General features: G+C 60.8%; 1 protein-coding gene across 5 annotated transcripts in view; it reads right to left on the reverse strand.

Moving 5' to 3' along the window:
* Nucleotides 1-17,368, reverse strand: part of OBSL1 (obscurin like cytoskeletal adaptor 1) — a 64,293-nt gene extending 46,925 nt beyond the window's left edge. For 2 of the 5 annotated variants that reach the window (XM_054044739.1, XM_054044734.1), the window contains exons 1-9: nt 17,026-17,368; nt 16,174-16,294; nt 13,235-14,350; nt 9,111-9,380; nt 8,304-8,564; nt 4,052-4,357; nt 3,342-3,617; nt 1,991-2,266; nt 537-809 (exon numbers count right to left, since the gene is read on the reverse strand). In XM_054044739.1, the coding sequence (XP_053900714.1) occupies nt 537-809; nt 1,991-2,266; nt 3,342-3,617; nt 4,052-4,357; nt 8,304-8,564; nt 9,111-9,380; nt 13,235-14,327 (2,755 nt within the window). In that variant the 5' untranslated portion in view covers nt 14,328-14,350; nt 16,174-16,294; nt 17,026-17,368. The remainder of the gene's footprint in view (nt 1-536; nt 810-1,990; nt 2,267-3,341; nt 3,618-4,051; nt 4,358-8,303; nt 8,565-9,110; nt 9,381-13,234; nt 14,351-16,173; nt 16,295-17,025) is intronic. The other 3 variants (XM_054044735.1, XM_054044738.1, XM_054044736.1) reach the window with 3 other exon arrangements.
* Nucleotides 17,369-17,401: the final 33 nt, after the last annotated feature.

Raw genomic sequence — 17,401 nt, forward strand, 5'->3', positions numbered from 1 at the left:
AGGCTCCCATCACCTCCCTGTACAGAAGCAAGACCTCAGCCCAGTCCCCTCACCACAGAGCGCTCTGTTAACCGCTGGCTGGAGAGGCGGGATTGCAAGTCCCAGGGGTCCGACTAATAGCAATGGAGTAAATCAGACAAAGAGCAATAAAATGTTTTCCCTCCAGTGATCTCTCTCAGTGTGAGCAGAGCTGGCAAGCCCAGGCCCCGAATCCCCAGCCTCACCCGCTCCTGATGGGCCCCTCCAGCTAATCTCAGCTCCCAGATAGTGAAGCTGCAGCAGAAGACAGCTGATGGGGAGGGAATGCATGTGTGTGACTAGGAGCTTTCGGATGGAACAGGAGGGGAGTGAGGACAAGAGATGCTGTGTCCAGGGAGGATGAGAGCAGAACAACAAAGTGCAAAGAGGGGAAAGAGCTGGACAGACCAAGGGACAGAGAGCAAAGGGGCTGAGCGTGTGGACACTGCAACGACAGAGCTATAGACAGATGGACAGAGACCCACAGCACCTGTGCCAGTGAACTGGGATCCACTGACCTGTCACCGAGATGTTGTAGAAGACAGAGTCGCCGCCCACGTCGCACACAAACTCTCCTGTGTCCTGCGGCCGGGCCAAGGGGATGACGAGCCTGCGATGGGGCCCCTCACACTCCAGGAGCAGGTGCTCGCCCTCCTCCACCTCCACCCCGTCCTTGTACCACTGCACCAGGCCGTCGGCACGGGACAGCTCGCACGCCAGCACCACGCGCTCCAAGGCCAGGTAGGTGTGTGCAGCGTCCTCGTTAGCGCTGACGATCCTCACGGGCGGCTCTGGGCGGGGAGACAGGACGGGCTCAGCACAGAGGCTGCCGGCTGGGCCGGGCTGGGTCACTCACAGCCAGCCGCCCCACCCATTCCTCGGTACTGGGAGGTTATTGCACATGATTACAAGGGGCTTCCAGTGCCCATCGACTGAGGGGAACCGGAGCACACTTGGGTCAGCTGTGCCCTGTCTAGTGGGGCTGGGGGGCTCCCGCAGCTGGGTGGGGGCAGCCGATGAGCTCTGCCCTGCTGAACAGCCATGCCCAGGCAGGCATATCGCACCACGCCTGAGCGGCTAGCGAGAGCTCACCACGCGGGACATCATGCGCAGTTCCTACCGAACGCTACGCACAAGCCGAGTGTCACAATTACTGCACGGGCACTACTTGAAGAGATGTGTAAAATGTAACATACGATGTTCCAGACCTGCTGGAGATGCAGCAAGTCACCTGCGGTGGCTGGGGATCAGCTAACTCGGTCAAGAGTGAAAACAACTGACAACTTTCGTCCCAGCCCAGCCCTGGGTTTACAGGCTGGGCCAGATACGCCTGGCTTATGGAAAGAGACAAACGATTTGGGGCTGTGTACGAGGAGACAAGGCACAACATCTTCCCCATCCAGAGGAGGTACCCTCCCTCCCGGCAGACGTGTCTCAGGACAGGCAGATCCCAGCTCAGTGGACTGGCCCAGTGCTGGACGGGCTGACCATGGGGTGAGACAGGAAAAAACTTGTCAGTAAGTCCAGGCTCTGATAGCCTGCACCCCACGTGTGCTGCCAGCAGCCAGCAGCCTTGGGAGATCGTCCCCCGTGGGATTCACCCCTGACAGCGTCACAGGGGGCAGCCGCCGGTCACTTGGCCTCTGCTTACCACCCAGCAGGCCAGAAGCCTCCCCCAGGGCCATGGACAGAATCCAGCCGTGGCAGCACCAGAGGATTTGATTTCAGTGGCCAGAGGAGCCTGTGAAGGCCAGAGAAGGCAGGTCTGTAGGGGAGAGGCAGTGAGGAAGGGAGGCTGAGGGAGGGGTGGGTGGGGCAGGAGTGGAGAAAGGGGTCTCAGGGCCACACATCTGCCCTGGACCTGCTGGGATGTGACGGGAAGTTCCAGTTCTAATGCCCTGAACCCGTGTCTGCGAAGAACCTGCAGGAGGGGCAGAGGCACAGGACTCCTGTGGGCGAGCCCCCAGCTCACCGGTCACGGTCACCGTGAAGCTCAGCGCATCCTCGCCCGCGTCACACGTGTACGTCCCGGAGTCTGAGGGGCGGGCAGAGTGGATAAACAGCCTCCTGGCGCAGCCCTCTGCCTGCAGGGCGACGACGTCGTCGGAGGGTACAGCCTCCCCGTCCTTGAGCCAGCGCACAGGGGCGTCGGGCGTGGAGACCTCGCACTCCAGGAGCAGGGGCAGCCCTGCCAGGAGCTCCCGGCGGCGCTGGGCCTCGGGCACTGGGGCGATGCGCACCTGCGGGGCTGAGAGAGTCACCCTGAATGAGCAGAGAGTGGAGGCGAGTCCTCGCTCTCACAGGGCAGTCAGGACAATGCCCCGGGTCCCAGCAGGCCAGAATCAGGCTCTGCAGGCCAGCGTATACCACCAGGCACCCCACGCAGGCCAGCTCAGCCCATCCCACCGCAGGCCAGGCTGCCAGATGGCCAGGAGCTGCTCTCCCCTGCATCCGTCAGCGGAGCAGCCCCTGGAGATTGCAGCTCCCAGCGTGCAATGCTCCACCCCTACCACTGAGCACAGCCTGCTGCGGACATGGGGCTCGCTCTCTCCGCGACGTCTCACCTGCTGCACCTTCACACTGGAGCCCAGCGCAGGTGAGAACCTGCTGCCATCCCAGGGAACCCAGCGCAGCCTCTCCCTGGCCGAACCAGCGTTCCCTCCTGTGGGCTCAGCGCAAGGAGACGCCCTGGCCCTGAGCAAGCAGCACAGGCTCTGTGGGGAGGGAGAGGGCTCCCCCAGGCCAGGGCAGCAACAGGAGCTCTGTCAGAGGCCTCTGGGTGCTGAAGAGGCTGCAGTGAAGGAAAGTTTAGCACCCGAGGGGGCGTGGGGCAATGCAGGGAAATTCAGGATGCTAACAGCCTGAGAGGAAAAGCCCCGAGAGGCAGCCCGTGTTAAGGTGCGGGCTCTGGCACTCAGAGAGAACCAAAGTCCTGTCCCTTGTGGCATTTAACAATCCCAGGACCCTTTCCCTGTGAGTTGGGGCACTATCCCTGTGTCCTAGCCAAATGTCCCCAAAACAGCTGCCACCACCCAGGCCAGAGGGGGCTGCATTACATTACTGGGTGAAGTGGTCCCTGCCTATTCCTCCCCAACCTCCCGCAGGCTGGGAGGATTATTTGGCCTTTGCCAAGGACTCTGAGCTGCTGGGAGGGCAGGCGTGTGGGAAGGGCAGGCCCTTGTTGAACTCTTGTGTTTATGCTGCCTGGTTCATCCCCTCAGCTCAGTGATCTCAGTTGGTATCCCAGGAGGGTGGTCTGGAGCCTGGGTGTAGCGCCCCCCGCCCCCGGTTAGGGGACTGATCCGCAGCAGGAGAGCACGTACCTTGCACCCGCAGAGTGGCGGAGTCCCGCACGCCACTGGACTCAAACTTGACCTTGGCCCCGCTCTCCGCCAGCCGCACACCACGGAGCAGCAGGGAGTGCTCGGTCCCGCTGCGCTTTATGCAGTAGCGCTGGCCTTCCTCTCCCTCCTCCAGCTTCGCCCCGTTCAGGAACCAGCTCCCTGCCACGGAGGCCGAGAGCTCCAGGGAGAACAGGGCATCCTGACCCGCCTGCACCTGCACGTCCTTCAGGGCTCTCCGCACGCAGGCTACCGGAACTAGAGCACAGTGCAGGGTCCTCAGCCAGAGACGGGCAACAGCTCGGGCAGAGCTCTGGCCCCCTTTTTGGATATGGCTGCCCTTCAGCCACTGGCCATGGGCCACGTTACCCACGTCCCCTCACCCCTCTGAGCTGGCCGCTAGCACGCTGGGTGCGGGACTAGGGGGCTGCCCTCCAGCCATGGGCCAGCTCCCCAGGGCAATGCCCTTCAGCTGGTGGGCCTGGGCATGGCCACGTCCCAGTCTGTGTTAGGAAGAAGAGGGCACTGTACCGGCGCTGGACTCAGCCAATCAGTGCCCCACACAAGCCAACGCAGGCTGTAATTCCCAGGATCCTGGCACCCAGCCGTGTCTGGCAGGGCTCAGGCGGGAGCAGGATCTGGAGGGAGTGAGATCAGGAAGGGAACGGGCCCTAGAGGGCTGTGGTACGTACCAAGGTGCACAGAGCCAGGGAATTCCACGGGCCTGCTCCTCCCGTACTTGTTCACAGCACAGATGCGGAAGCAGTAGTCTGCCTCGGCGGGCACGCTATCCCCAAGCACCTCCACCATGCTGGCCAGGTCCGTGGTAAGGCACTGCACCCACTCGGCCGTGCTGGCCTCCTGCCGCTCCAGGACGTAGCTGCTGGGGGGGGTCCTGTGCACATCAGGCCCGGGGCACCAGGTCAGGAGGGCAGCGTTGCTGCGGTCCGTGCTCATCTCAGCGGACACGGGCGCGCTCGGGGGAACACGCTTTGCACCTAACACAAACCCCACATCCGGTTAGCTCCCTGCTCTGAGATGTCGACCGAGCAGGTGAGCAGCCAGCTGAGACGCGGGGTCTTCCCCTCTGGGGGCTGCCAGACGCAATCCCCAGTTCAGGGGCTGCCTGGTGTCAGGGGACCGGGAATGGGATACAACGTTGTCCCCTCTGGGGGCACCGGCTCCAACCCAGCTCCAGGGGACGGATACGCTGCTCTGGACACATGGATTATTCAGTCCCAGATGACTGGAAAAAGGCTAATGCAGTGCCCATCTTTAAAAAAGGGAAGAAGGAGGATCTGGAGAACTACAGGCCAGTCAGCCTCACCTCAGTCCCTGGAAAAATCATGGAGCAGGTCCTCAAGGAATCAATTCTGAAGCACTTAGAGGAGAGGAAAGTGATCAGGAACAGTCAGCATGGATTCACCAAGGGCAAGTCATCCCTGACTAACCTAATTGCCTTCTATGAGGAGATAACTGGTTCTGTGGATGAGGGGAAAGCAGTGGATGTGTTATTCCTTGACTTTAGCAAAGCTTTTGATACGGTCTCCCACAGTATTCTTGCCGCCAAGTTAAAGAAGTATGGCCTGGGATGAATGGACTGTAAGGTGGATAGAAAGCTGGCTAGATCGTCGGGCTCAATGGGTAGTGATCAATGGCTCCATGTCTAGTTGGCAGCCGGTTTCAAGCAGAGTGCCCCAAGGGTCGGTCCTGGGGCCGGTTTTGTTTAATATCTTTATTAGTGATCTAGAGGATGGCGTGGACTGCACTCTCAGCAAGTTTGCAGATGACACTAAACTGGGAGGTGTGGTAGATACACTAGAGGGTAGGGATCGGATACAGAGGGACCTAGACAAATTAGAGGATTGGGCCAAAAAAAACCTGATGAGGTTCAACAAGGACAAGTGCAGAGTCCTGCACTTAGGACGGAAGAATCCCATGCACTGCTACAGACTAGGGACCGAATGGCTAGGTAGCAGTTCTGCAGAAAAGGACCTAGGGGTCACAGTGGACGAGAAGCTGGATATGAGTCAACAGTGTGCTCTTGTTGCCAAGAAGGCTAATGGCATTTTGGACTGTATAAGTAGGGGCATTGCCAGCAGATCGAGGAACGTGATCGTTCCCCTTTATTCGACATTGGTGAGGCCTCATCTGGAATACTGTGTCCAGTTTTGGGCCCCACACTACAAGAAGGATGTGGAAAAATTGGAAAGAGTCCAGCGCAGGGCAACAAAAATGATTAGGGGGCTGGAGCACATGAGTTATGAGGAGAGGCTGAGGGAACTGGGATTGTTTAGTCTCCAGAAGAGAAGAATGAGTGGGGATTTGATAGCAGCCTTCAACTACCTGATGGGGGGTTCCAAAGAGGATGGAGCTCGGCTGTTCTCAGTGGTGGAAGATGACAGAACAAGGAGCAATGGTCTCAAGTTGCAGTGGGGGAGGTCCAGGTTGGATATTAGGAAAAACTTTTTCACTAGGAGGGTGGTGAAGCACTGGAATGGGTTACCTAGGGAGGTGGTGGAGTCTCCTTCTTTGGAGGTTTTTAAGGCCCGGCTTGACAAAGCCCTGGCTGGGATGATTTAGTTGGGAATTGGTCCTGCTTTGAGCAGGGGGTTGGACTAGATACCTCCTGAGGTCCCTTCCAACCCTGACATTCTATGATTCTATGATCAGCTTTATAAAAAGCTTTTTTCTGTGTGTCTTACGGGCTAACGTGCGTCAGGCTCAATGGGGGAGCTAAGATGTTTCAAGTAGGAACTAAAATCACCAATACAAACCCCTCCTGCAGGTAACACGGCTGTGAAAGTCACCCCAGGGACACTGCATAGACTGGTTTGACCTGGTTCATGAGGCGAGGGAAATAAAGAATGCTCTAGTATACAGAGTGATCCCCCCCCATCCCTGACACAGGGAGAGACATCACTCCCACTCGATCCAGGAACTGACACAAAACTGGGACCAGGGGGCCAGGCCTTGCGGGACGGAGCTGAAGTAGTCTAGGCCTAGCAGAGTTTGCATGTGCCAGATGAAGGACTGCTGGGCAAAACAGACGTGCATTAGCAGCTGATTATTGTTTTATGCTTTTGTTCTGAATAAATAGCACTTGCTTTCATGAGCGTTGGCTGGTCCCTGGTTAACCCCGGATTGCCGGTGCTGAGCTAAAGTCAGACCTGCTGACAGAATCACCATACATTGCAGGGTTCTGCAGCCGAAGGCCCACACCTAGCAGAAGGGAAGTGCAGGACTTGGCCCAGAGAAAGGTGCTGGCTAGAGACTGGAGTGGGGCACGTGCCCTCAAGAAGGCCACAAAGGGGCCAGAAATGCAGATAACTCAGAACGGTGACACGGGGCCATGCTGCACTAGGGAGCACCAGCTCCAATCTGGCTGTTGGGCATAGGTGTGACACTGCCAGGCCAGGTGCCAGCTCATGCCAAGGTCCCCATCTCTCAGCTGGACACTGAGATATACAGAGCTGGGATCTGTCTGGCTCACTTGTGGGGTAATAGTGGTAGAACAGGGATCAGCATTACAAGGAAGTGTTTGCACTAGTGAAGGCTTGTGAGCTGCTGCCTGCGTTAATCTCCTCTGCGCTGTCTGTATTCCATATTGCAATGCATTATTGGAGCGGGTGTATTGTGAGCCTCTGGGACTGTGTGAATCACCGTGCAGGGGAGAGACATTAGTGAGCGAGCTCCTCTTCTACAGAAATTATGTCTCTCCTGAAAGAGGAGACCGGCAGTGCCAGACAGGTTAGGGGTGGCTCTTGCAACTGGAAACTCCCTACACCTGGTGTGAGAAACCGTCAGCAAAATGCTGCTCTGCTCCCTGTGACGATGAGTCGTGCGAGTGGACATCTCCCATCAGGTGAGTCCGCAGCTGGCGGGGGGGACCCCAAACCAAGGGAACAAGGTATCTCTGTGCTGCTTGGACTCTGGGGATCAAGGTATTTCTGAGCATAAGCAGGAGATCCCCAGCTGCTTAGCCTGGGTTAGCCTCAAAGGACACACAGGGCTGGCTGATTATAGGAACCTACGTCACCTTTTGAAACCTAAGACTGTAAGTCATTTGTGTGTGTCTGTGTTCACTCCGTTTAGCCTTGTAAATAACTCTCATTTCCTTTTCCTACTTAATAAACCCTCAGATGGTTACTATAGGACTGGCTACACACATTGTCTTCAGTGTGAGCCCTAAAGTACAAGTGACCTGGGGTAAGTGACTGGTCCTTTGGGACTGGGATCCTTGCTGTGTTGAATATTGCTGTGATCCTTGATGTAAGAGGCTGCCTGTCGCAGACCTAGGCTCACCTGGTGACGAGACAGACTGGCGCACCAAGGGGACTGCCTATGACTCCGTGTTAAGGCTGGTAAAGTGCCTGAGGAGTTTGCACTAGCTGCAGGAGGTTGGTGAAATCCAAGTTTAGAGCTCACAACCAACATGGGGTTTGTGTCCTGGTTTGTACCCGTCTGCCCTGAGGTTGTTGTTCCCGCTTGTGCATCACCGCTGGGAGCATCACACTAGTTTCACAGATGTCATTGGGTCTAAGGCCAAAAGGGACCAGATCACCTATCACAGGCCCTTCATTTTTACCCAGATACCACTATATTAAACCCAAAGATCTGAGTTAGACTCAAGCGTTTTGGCCCTCAGGAAACTGAGCTGTGGCCACAGGCAGCAAACGGGAAAGACCGAGAGGCCACCGGCGGCCCACGCCCCACAGTGGCAGGGAACAGATTAGGGAGAGGTGCCCAGATGATCCCAGCAGGGGAGCCACAGCCCAAGCTGCAGAGGAAGGCGAAACGCCCCGAGGTCCCTAATGGGGTACTGGGCCTTTCCCCTCTAGGGGACACTGGTTCCAATCCAGCCCAAGAGCAGAGGGACCCCGACCCACAGACCGATGGGCTCCATGCTCCAGTGCACTCCCACCCCCATGGTGGGGCTCTCACATTTGATGCGAAGCTGGGCTGATGTCTGCGACTCCCCCACGCTGAAGGAGATTACCCCAGCATCCTCCCGCGTCACGTGCACCAGGACCAGCAGGTGGGTTTTGCCGAAGCTCTTCAGCACAGTGCATGGTGTCTCCCGCAGCTCCAGCCCGTTCCGGCTCCAGCGGATTCCCTCCACGGAGTCCCGGGTCTCCACACAGAAGGCAGCATTCTCCCCCTCCATGACGTCCAGCTTCCGCGGGAGCCGCTTCACGATTGCCCCTGGGAGAGTGTCCAGGAACGGCCCAGAGTTACATGTGAGCGGGCAGCTCGGGACCCTGGGGCTGCGGTGCTGGGAGGGACATGGGGAGCCTGGGGCCCGAGGGTGCAGGAGCAGGAAATTCAGCAGCAAGAAAAGGGGGTGTCGGGAATGGGGCTGGCTTGAGGAGAAGAGAGGGGGGCAGGAATGGACAGGCTGGGAGCCGGGGCAGAGCACTATGGGGCAGGTTGGGGCAGGCGTTGGCTGGTTGGGGCAGGGACAGGGCAGGGGAAAGGCAGGACCAGGGAAGGTAACGAGTGACAGGCTGGGTGCGAAGTACAGGGTAGCAGGGTCAGGGCAGTGAGAAGCAGGACCAGGCAGGGCAGGGGGTGACAGGCTGGAAGCCAGGGACAGGGCAGGAGAAAGGCAGGACTGGACAGGGAGAGGGCGGCAGGCGGCAGGCGGCAGGACCAGGCAGGGCAGGGGGCTGCAGCAGCAAGCGGCACAGGGAAGACGGTCTCCAGGCCCATCTACTCAGGCTCCGTGCACCCCGGGCCCGTCCCTCTCACCTCTGACTGAGACCTCAGCAATGCTGCGCCCTTTGTCCTTCATCTCGCAGAGGTAGATGCCGTCGTCGTCAGCGCGGGCGTCACGGATGGTCAGGCGTCGCACCAGGCCCTGCTCCTCAATCACGTACTTGTGGCTTGGCTGCAGCTGCTTGTCCTCCAGGTACCAGGCCGTGGGGATGGTCTCCAGGGGCACTTTGCACTCCAGCACGGCGTCCTCACACTCCTGCACCTCCACATCCTCCAGCTGCAACTGGAACCGCACCCGGTGCTCTGGTGCCGAGCAAGAGAGAGACAGGAACTGCAGAGAGCACGCGGGGCCCAGCCTGGCCGGGGCCACCACCACAGCAAGCCCAGCCCCACAGCAGCTGCTTCAGAGGAAAGCAAGACCCCCATAATGCACCAGCCTGTCCAGTCCCTGGGCACCCTGCTGAGGAGTCAGCCTGGCCCAGCCCCTGCCCAGAGCTGTCTGTTCCAGGGAGGGGGCAGCCGAAAGCTCTCCATTCCCAGCGGGTTATTTTGAGAGGTGGCAGGCGACACAGTGGGTGGCACTTGGTATGTTCAGCACTCGGCCCCATGCTGTCAGCTCTTCATGCTGTCACCAGCCCCCCCGCAGAGACACCGCTGATCCAAACTCCCTGGGCCCCTCTCAGCCTCCAAAGGGCTGGGCTCCCCGGGCAGGCCCCTGCGCACCACCAGCCAGGCCAGGGTGTCTGTGGGGCTTGATTAGCATTACACTTTCCAAGCCCCAGTGCAGAGCGACAGACACTGTGCCAGAGGCACGGGGAAGCTCCTTCCATGGAGGCTGGGTAGCCGTCTGCCTGGGCTGGGTTAGACCCAGCCAATCCTGCATCGCAGCGGGGGGCAGCGTACTACCCTTGCGATCCCTTCGAACCCGATAATGCTAAGAAATACAAACCATCCAGGCGTAGTTCAAGAGAGGCCCAAACCAGGTCATCCTGCCAGTGCCTTCATGGTGACTTCCTTGTCACCCAGCACAACGGGGCCCTGAGCCCCACTGGGAACCCAGCTGCTCCAGCAACACACATGTAACGGGAGCATACGGACGGGACTACACTGGGAATGAGGTCGGTAGAAATCATGGCTCAGGGGACTGAAAAATCCACACCACTGATCAACACAGTTCTACCGACCTCAACCCTGGTGTAGACAGCGCTAGGTCGCTGTCAACAGGAGAACCTCTCCCGTCACGTTTTACGTGTCGCCAGCCCCTAGACAAATGGGTGGGGTGAGGGAGGTGTGGCAGAGCGTGTGTCGCTGCCGCACCCTTAAGAGCTGAAAGACGTGGGGTGGGAGCAGATGCAGCCTGCGCCCAGGAGGAAGCCAGGGCTGGCTGGGGCCCCCCCCGGTGGGCGGACTGGAAGGTCTGACTGTTAGCTGGGCAGTCAAGGTCACTGCAGTTCAATTAACGACTCATGGGATTTGGGAGCCATAATGAAGGGGAAGCGGCGACGGGGGGATTCCGCGGGAGGAGCCAATGTCTCCCGAAGGCCAGCCCTGTGCCATCCAGGGCCGCATGGCACGGAAACATGGTGTTTAATGCCGACCTCGCCTCCCCCTCCCCTGTCCTGCCCGAACCCAATCCTGGACCAGGTCCATGGGGCCCAGCAAGGCCGGGGGCACGAGACCACAGGCCCGCAGCCAGCCCTCGCCGATCACACACTCTCACGCCCCAGAGGCACTAAGCCCCCCGCCAGCTTTGACTCCTTGGCCTTCACAAGCACAACTGCTCCCAGGCTTCACCGAGGGCCGACATTCAGGGGAGCTCAGTGGGTTCCCCCTGGGTGCTGCATCCGCCTCCCACAGTCTCCCCCTCACAGCCTCAAGCGCCCTCCCTTGGGGCCCGCAGAGGAGTGACCGCCCCCTGTTCCTGGCTGCATGCCTGGGGGCTCAGCACATGCTGGGAAGGGAGGGAGGGAAACCCTTCCAGCACAAAGAACAGGAGTACTTGTGGCACCTTAGAGACTAACAAATTGTTAGTCTCAAAGGTGCCACAAGTACTCCTGTTCTTTTTGCGGATACAGACTAACACGGCTGCTACTCTGAAATCTGCTTCCAGCACAGACGCTTGGCTCCCAGCCCCCCAGGGCCAAACCCACTCAGCACTTCCATGGGAGATTGTCACTAACAGTTCGCAGCCCCGCCCCCAAACACATCACCCCCCTCCCACCCAACCTGGCTCAGTGCCAGAAGGGATACATGGCCAGGTGTGATGAAGGGGGGGGGATGTTCTTAGTGTTTTGCATGAACCCTGTTTGTGTCTTAGATTCCCTGTGTCCTGCATGTGTAACGAGGGGGTGGCAGGGGGGGTTGTTGCAGTGGACCAGGTGTGACCTCACCTAGCAGCCCGGACCCTGGATAATTGCCTGGAGATGGGGGACAAAGCGACTGGTGACCAGGAGGCCCAGCCCAGCTTGGCAGTCAGCCGGTTCTGGCCAGTGGGAGGACAATGGGCTGGGGAGAGAGGATCCCAGTGACCCGACCATCCGGTTCCAGCCAGGGATGGGAACAAAGGAGGGAAGAGAGGAGGCCCAGGTGACCTATTTACCTGGGACTGCAGACAATGGACAGGGGAGGAGCCGTAGTGGGAGATGATTTCGGCTGATCGGCTGGAAGGAGGGGGCAGCTGGACTGGGGAGAGAGGAGCCAGAGCCCCCCCGGAGGCTGGAGAGACCTAGATGTACTGGGCTGAGGGTTGCTAGGCCCAAGGGCCTGGAGAGTTTCCTGTGCTGGGTTCAGACACTCAATAAACCTGTTTTATGCTGGCTGAGAGTCGCTCTGGACCGTATGGAGCCAAGAGAGAACACGAGTCCTGTGAGTCCGTGACACCAGGACCCTTCTGTCCTGCTCCCCTGTCGCTCTTCTCACTTGAGCCTCCGAGCCCAGACAGCAGCAGCACCAAGCCGGGGTGAAGGCAGGACAGCCAGAGAGACAGGTCCTGATTCTGGCTGGCCAGAGCAGTCCTAGGTCATCATGGCATCCCCGCCTATGTCCTAGGGCTGGTGACTGGTGCGAGAGCCTCCCCTTCCCGTGCCCTTTGACACTGGAACCGGAGAACCCCCCCAACCCACCAAACAGCCTTCTGCGTCCCCAAGCCCACCCTTCTGCCTTGCAATGTCCTAACCAGAAATGCCACTGCAATGAAGCAGGAATTGGCTGTAATATTTTCATGAAGCCTATGCGTGCCTCAGTTTCCCCTATGTGCTGCAGTGACCTCGGGGATAGAAAGGCCTGTCGCTCTCTGGGCCAGCTAACACAGGTGTGACGGGCTCCCAGCTGTCTGGGCCCTTAGGTCCCATATCAGTGGAGCTCTGAGAAGACAATGGCAAATCCGACTGTCCAGACATGGATCCCAGCAACCAGCGACCCAGAGAGATCTGGACTCCCCGCCTCACCCAGCATCCCCCAGCTCGGGATCAAAGGGAAGGGGGAGGGGAGAGTTAAGTGTGGGCTGCAGGCAGCAATCAGTGCACCTGGCCTGGGACAAGATCAGAGGGACGGGGCTTGGGGCTTTGGGCTTTGGGCTCCCCAAGGGCTCCCTGTGCTGGGTCCAGGTGACTAATAACCCAGCTGTCGGCCTGCGCTGCCTGCGTGTCCCTGCAGATGCTTGGTGCTGCCCCCCAAGATGGTACAAGTCTCCCTCTGGGTCTGTCTCCATGGGACTTGCTGCCTGGAGCACATGGGGCCAGCCCCAGGAGACGGTGAAGCCACGTGGCTTCCACTGGAGGAGGTGTGAGACCCCTCGGGGGCCTGGCCCACTGACGGGGCCTCCCAGAACCGGTCCCCATGCTGGGGCCGTGGCCACAATCCTGATCCCACCATTACCACCATCACCTCCTCCAGACCACCACGGCCCACCCTACAGCCCCAGAGCCCTGGCTTCTCTGCAAATTGTCCCACTGGCAAATCAGGATCCCGTTTCCGCTTCCTCCTGATCCAGCCCCCCCAGGTAACCCCAGCCCACCAGGGAACCAGTGTGAGCGGGTCAGGTTTGCCCCTCCATACACCTGGGCTAAAGCCATCGACCATCAGCAGCCTGCTCTGACCCTCCCCCTTGCCTGCTGTGGGCAAGGCCCCTGTGTCTCTGCACCCCCCCAGGGCCCTACCTCTCACATGCAGCTGCACGGCACTGAGGGTCTGGCCAGCCGTGTTGGAGGCGGTGCAGATGTACAGCCCCTGGTCCCGGGCCTTGCAGTACAGCACTTTCAGGATGAAGTAGCCTTCCCTGTCCTCATAGACTAGGTGCCTCCTGTCTGGCGCAACGACCTTCCCGTCCTTCTTCCACACAATCTCGGGCTTCGGCTTGCCTGTCACGTAGCAGCGGAACTTGGCGTGCTTCCCCTCGCTCACAGCGAACGCCTTGGCTTTGGGTGCGCCGGGAGGCACCTCGCCATTGGGCCGGGCCGGCCAGGGCGCGGAGCGCTGCCCGTGGCAGTGTCTCCTGTCACCGTGCTGATCCGGCTGCTTACTGAAATGGCTCAGGGGCCAGCAGTTCCTGGGGGAGCCCAGGAAGGGGCTGTCTGGTAGCCCACGAGCCATGGGGTTGACCAGGAGCACAGCTGCTGCCATGGCCTCCCCTGAGCGGTTCCGCGCCCTGCACACATAGACCCCACCATCCGGGGGCCGGGCGCTGAAGATCTTCAGGAAATGCCAGTCTTCCGGCTCCTTCCCCACAGAGAAATGGCTGCTCTCAAAGAGATCTGACAGCTGGCGCCCATCCTTCTCCCACTGCAGCACAGGGCTAGGCTGCCCCGGGACCCTGCAGGTGAACATCACATCCTCCCCCCTGCAGACCTGCCAGGACAGAGGCTTGCTCAGAAAAACGGGGGGCATATCCTCAGGGTGTCCCTCCTGCTGCAGCTCCCCCGCCTCAACCTTGAGTGTGGCAGCAGCGTACGTCTCCCCGATGGCGTTCTTGGCCTTGCAGACATACTGCCCGCTGTCCGCTGGGGTCACCTGGGAAATCGACAGGCTGTACACGGTCCCCTCGGCCTCCACCTGGAAGCGGCCCAGCAGCACGATCGGGGATTTGTCCTTCTCCCAGATGATGCTGGGGCGTGGGTCACCCGCGATCTGGCACTTCAGGACGGCATCAGCACCACTCTGCACTGTGAAAGTGCGGGGGTAGGCAAGGAACCGGGGGGCCCCCCCAAACACATCCATCTCCGGACTCAGCTGGGGCACTGCAGGGCCCCGCATCAGTGGCTCAGCCAGGACAGCAACTGGAGGGACAGACAGACAGACAGCCCTAGGAGTCCAACCCCGCTGCAGGAGAAGGCTATGGGGCAAGCAGAGGCATTGCACTGTAGGGACAGAGCCCCTCATGGCACTCCCTCCGGGAACCAGCCTCCCCTCAGCAAGGCCACGGCAAGGTCAGCCCACTGGAGAAGCGGCTCTGGGGCCTGCCTCTTTCAAAGCAGAGCCCCCTGGACCCCTCAGCCCAGGGCCTCGTGGGGCGCAGGCCCCTAGCCAGGCGAAGCAGCTGCCCAGGCCTCTGGGAGCTGGAAGCTCAGAAGAATCTTGTGCCGAGTCCCTTGGCCAGAAGACAGCGGCCACCCGCAGACAGGTGGGCCCTGGACATGTTGAGTCCCCAGCCCCCTGGATTCCACCCCAGCCCCAGTGCATCAGGTTTCCCTGCAGGCCGCCAGCCCAAGCCTATTGTTAGATGGTTATTTCGGTCTCGCTGGGACTCCGCTCACTTCCTGGATCCTCTGATGGCGCGAACACAACCGGTCCACACTGCCGGGGCTCTTAGCCAGCGCCAGCCTCGGGCACAGAGCCAAGCAGCCCTGCGGTGGCTCGGACAGGCCTGACTGGACGCCCCAGGAGCCTGTGCAATGGTACATATGGTCTCTCCCCGTCTTCCAACGGCCCCCTAGATCTCCTGTGCCCTGCGGGTCCCATACCTGGCACCCAGAGGCCCCCCTCTACCCTCCTGGGTCCGCACAGGACTCTGCTGCCCCATGACTTTTCATCACTGCTGAAAGCCAGCTCAGCTGAAAGCCGACATACAGGCAAATCTGCTGACCCAAGGCTGGCTCAGGGGTGGGGAATGGGACTCTGGGCCTGTCCCCTTGAGGGCACCAGTCCCAATCCCGCCGGTTGGCAGTGACCAGTGTTTTTCCTCGGGCTCCCGTTTGGTGGCCTCCTTCCTGCGTGTGACTTGATTTGGGGGTGGGATGCAGCAGGGGGAGGGGGTCCTGTGGCACAGGTGTCCACATCCCAGCACTATGGCACTAACCAGCCCCCTTCGATGGCAGCCCAGAGTCATCCTGCCCCGACTCGTCTGCCCTGGGTACCCGGCACCAGCCCAGCACTGAAATGAAACAAATACCACCGGGGACCCAGCCTTCCCTCCCACACAGGAGACAGAGGGACAGAGATGCCTTCCTGGGCCTGGGGGGCAGAGGAGCAGGGGCAGGAGGGAAAGAGACTCCCTCATCCCGGGCCTGTGGGGCAGAGGAAAGCAGAGACGCTCCCTTCTTGGGTGGGGCAGAGGGGGTAAAGGGCAGAGGCAGCTCCCTGTGGGGGTGTGGGGCAGAGGAGGTGAGGGGGCAGAGGCAGCTCCCTGTGGGGGTGTGGAGCAGAGGAGGTGAGGGGGCAGAGGCAGCTCCCTGTGGAGGTGTGGGGCAGAGGAGGTGAGGGGGCAGAGGCAGCTCCCTGTGGGGGTGTGGGGCAGAGGAGGTGAGGGGGCAGAGGCAGCTCCCTGTGGAGGTGTGGAGCAGAGGAGGTGAGGGGGCAGAGGCAGCTCCCTGTGGAGGTGTGGGGCAGAGGAGGTGAGGGGGCAGAGGCAGCTCCCTGTGGGGGTGTGGGGCAGAGGAGGTGAGGGGGCAGGGGGCAGCGATGCAACAGGACAGGGAACCACTGGCTCCTTCCCCTCCATTCCTGCAAGATCATGTGGGGTGGAGCCGCATTCCTGCAGCATCTGGCCTGGCTCACGCTGAGGGGCTGATAAGGGGCTGTCACTCCGGGCAGCAGAATCCAGGCTGGTGGGAGGTGGCCAGGGCAGCCTGACCTCCCTGCCAGACGGGCCCGCTCCACTTACCAGCCCACAGGGTGGGTACCTGGAGAGACACTCCCTGAACCTGGACTGGCAGACCAGGTGCCCGATCCCCCCGCGGGCCCCTGGGGACAGAGCGGCACCGTCCTTCTGGCAGCTGAGTGGCCTGCGGGGAAGAGAGGGTGTCACGCTGTGCGTGGGCAGCGGAATTAACCCCTCCAGTGGGGAGAGGGGCAGGCAGCCCCCCGCTGGCACTGGGGCAGGCAGGGCTCCGGTGGGGAGAGGGGCTGGCAGTCCCCCTCTGGCACTGGGGCAGGCAGGGATCCGGTGGGGAGAGGGGCAGGCAGCCCCCCACTGGCACTGGGGCAGGCAGGGCTCCAGTGGGGAGAGGGGCAGGCAGCCCCCCGCTGGCACTGGGGCAGGCAGGGCTCCGGTGGGGAGAGGGGCTGGCAGTCCCCCGCTGGCACTGGGGCAGGCAGGGCTCCGGTGGGGAGAGGGGCTGGCAGCCCCCCACTGGCACTGGGGCAGGCAGGCCTCTGGTGTGGGGGAGGGCAGACACAGCCCCTCCTGGGCTACGGCATGGAGGGCTCCTGCTGGGAGGAGGAGGTGCAGAGGTTCCCCCATTGCTGCTGGGCAGTAAATTGTGACTGGCATCAGGATCACCCTGGGTGAACCCAGGACCCGGCTCCAATAGGCCCCTCTGCTGTTCTCGGGCTCCATAAGGCGGCCCTGCGCCTGGCCCCTCCTGCGAGGCTAAGACCCATGGGCCCCCGTGCCCTGACCTAGAGCCTCACCCCACATCCATCACGGGAACCTGGGGAAGGGCATCCCTCACAAGGCCTGTGAATTCCTCGCGGGCTCCTTGCAACTGGCAGAGCAGGCAGCCGAGATACTCACGGTGCCAGGCACAGAGCTGGGGACAGAGTCAGAACCAGGCCAGCGGGGCCGGACCTGCTTTGCCTCAGGTAGGCTCTACCCACGAGCCTGCAAGTCTTCACCGCTCAGAGAGCCTCTTTTCCGTCCGTCACACACGCTCCATCCATCCGTCCAACTCTGCTCCTCGTTCCTGTCGCTCCCCACACCTGCACGCCAGCCCAGCTGTGCCCTGGCACCTCCTCCCCGCACACGCACCTTGCTCCGCTGCCTTCGCCGTCCCCACGTCCGTCACCCTGTGCCCGCTGCCTTCGCCGTCCCCACGTCCGTCCCCCTGCTCCCGCAGCCTCTGCCTGCACAGCTCCAGGGTGTCAACATGCAGGGACCAAATGTTACAAAT

Source organism: Malaclemys terrapin, chromosome 11 (assembly GCF_027887155.1).
Source record: "Malaclemys terrapin pileata isolate rMalTer1 chromosome 11, rMalTer1.hap1, whole genome shotgun sequence".
NCBI lineage: Eukaryota > Metazoa > Chordata > Testudines > Emydidae > Malaclemys > Malaclemys terrapin.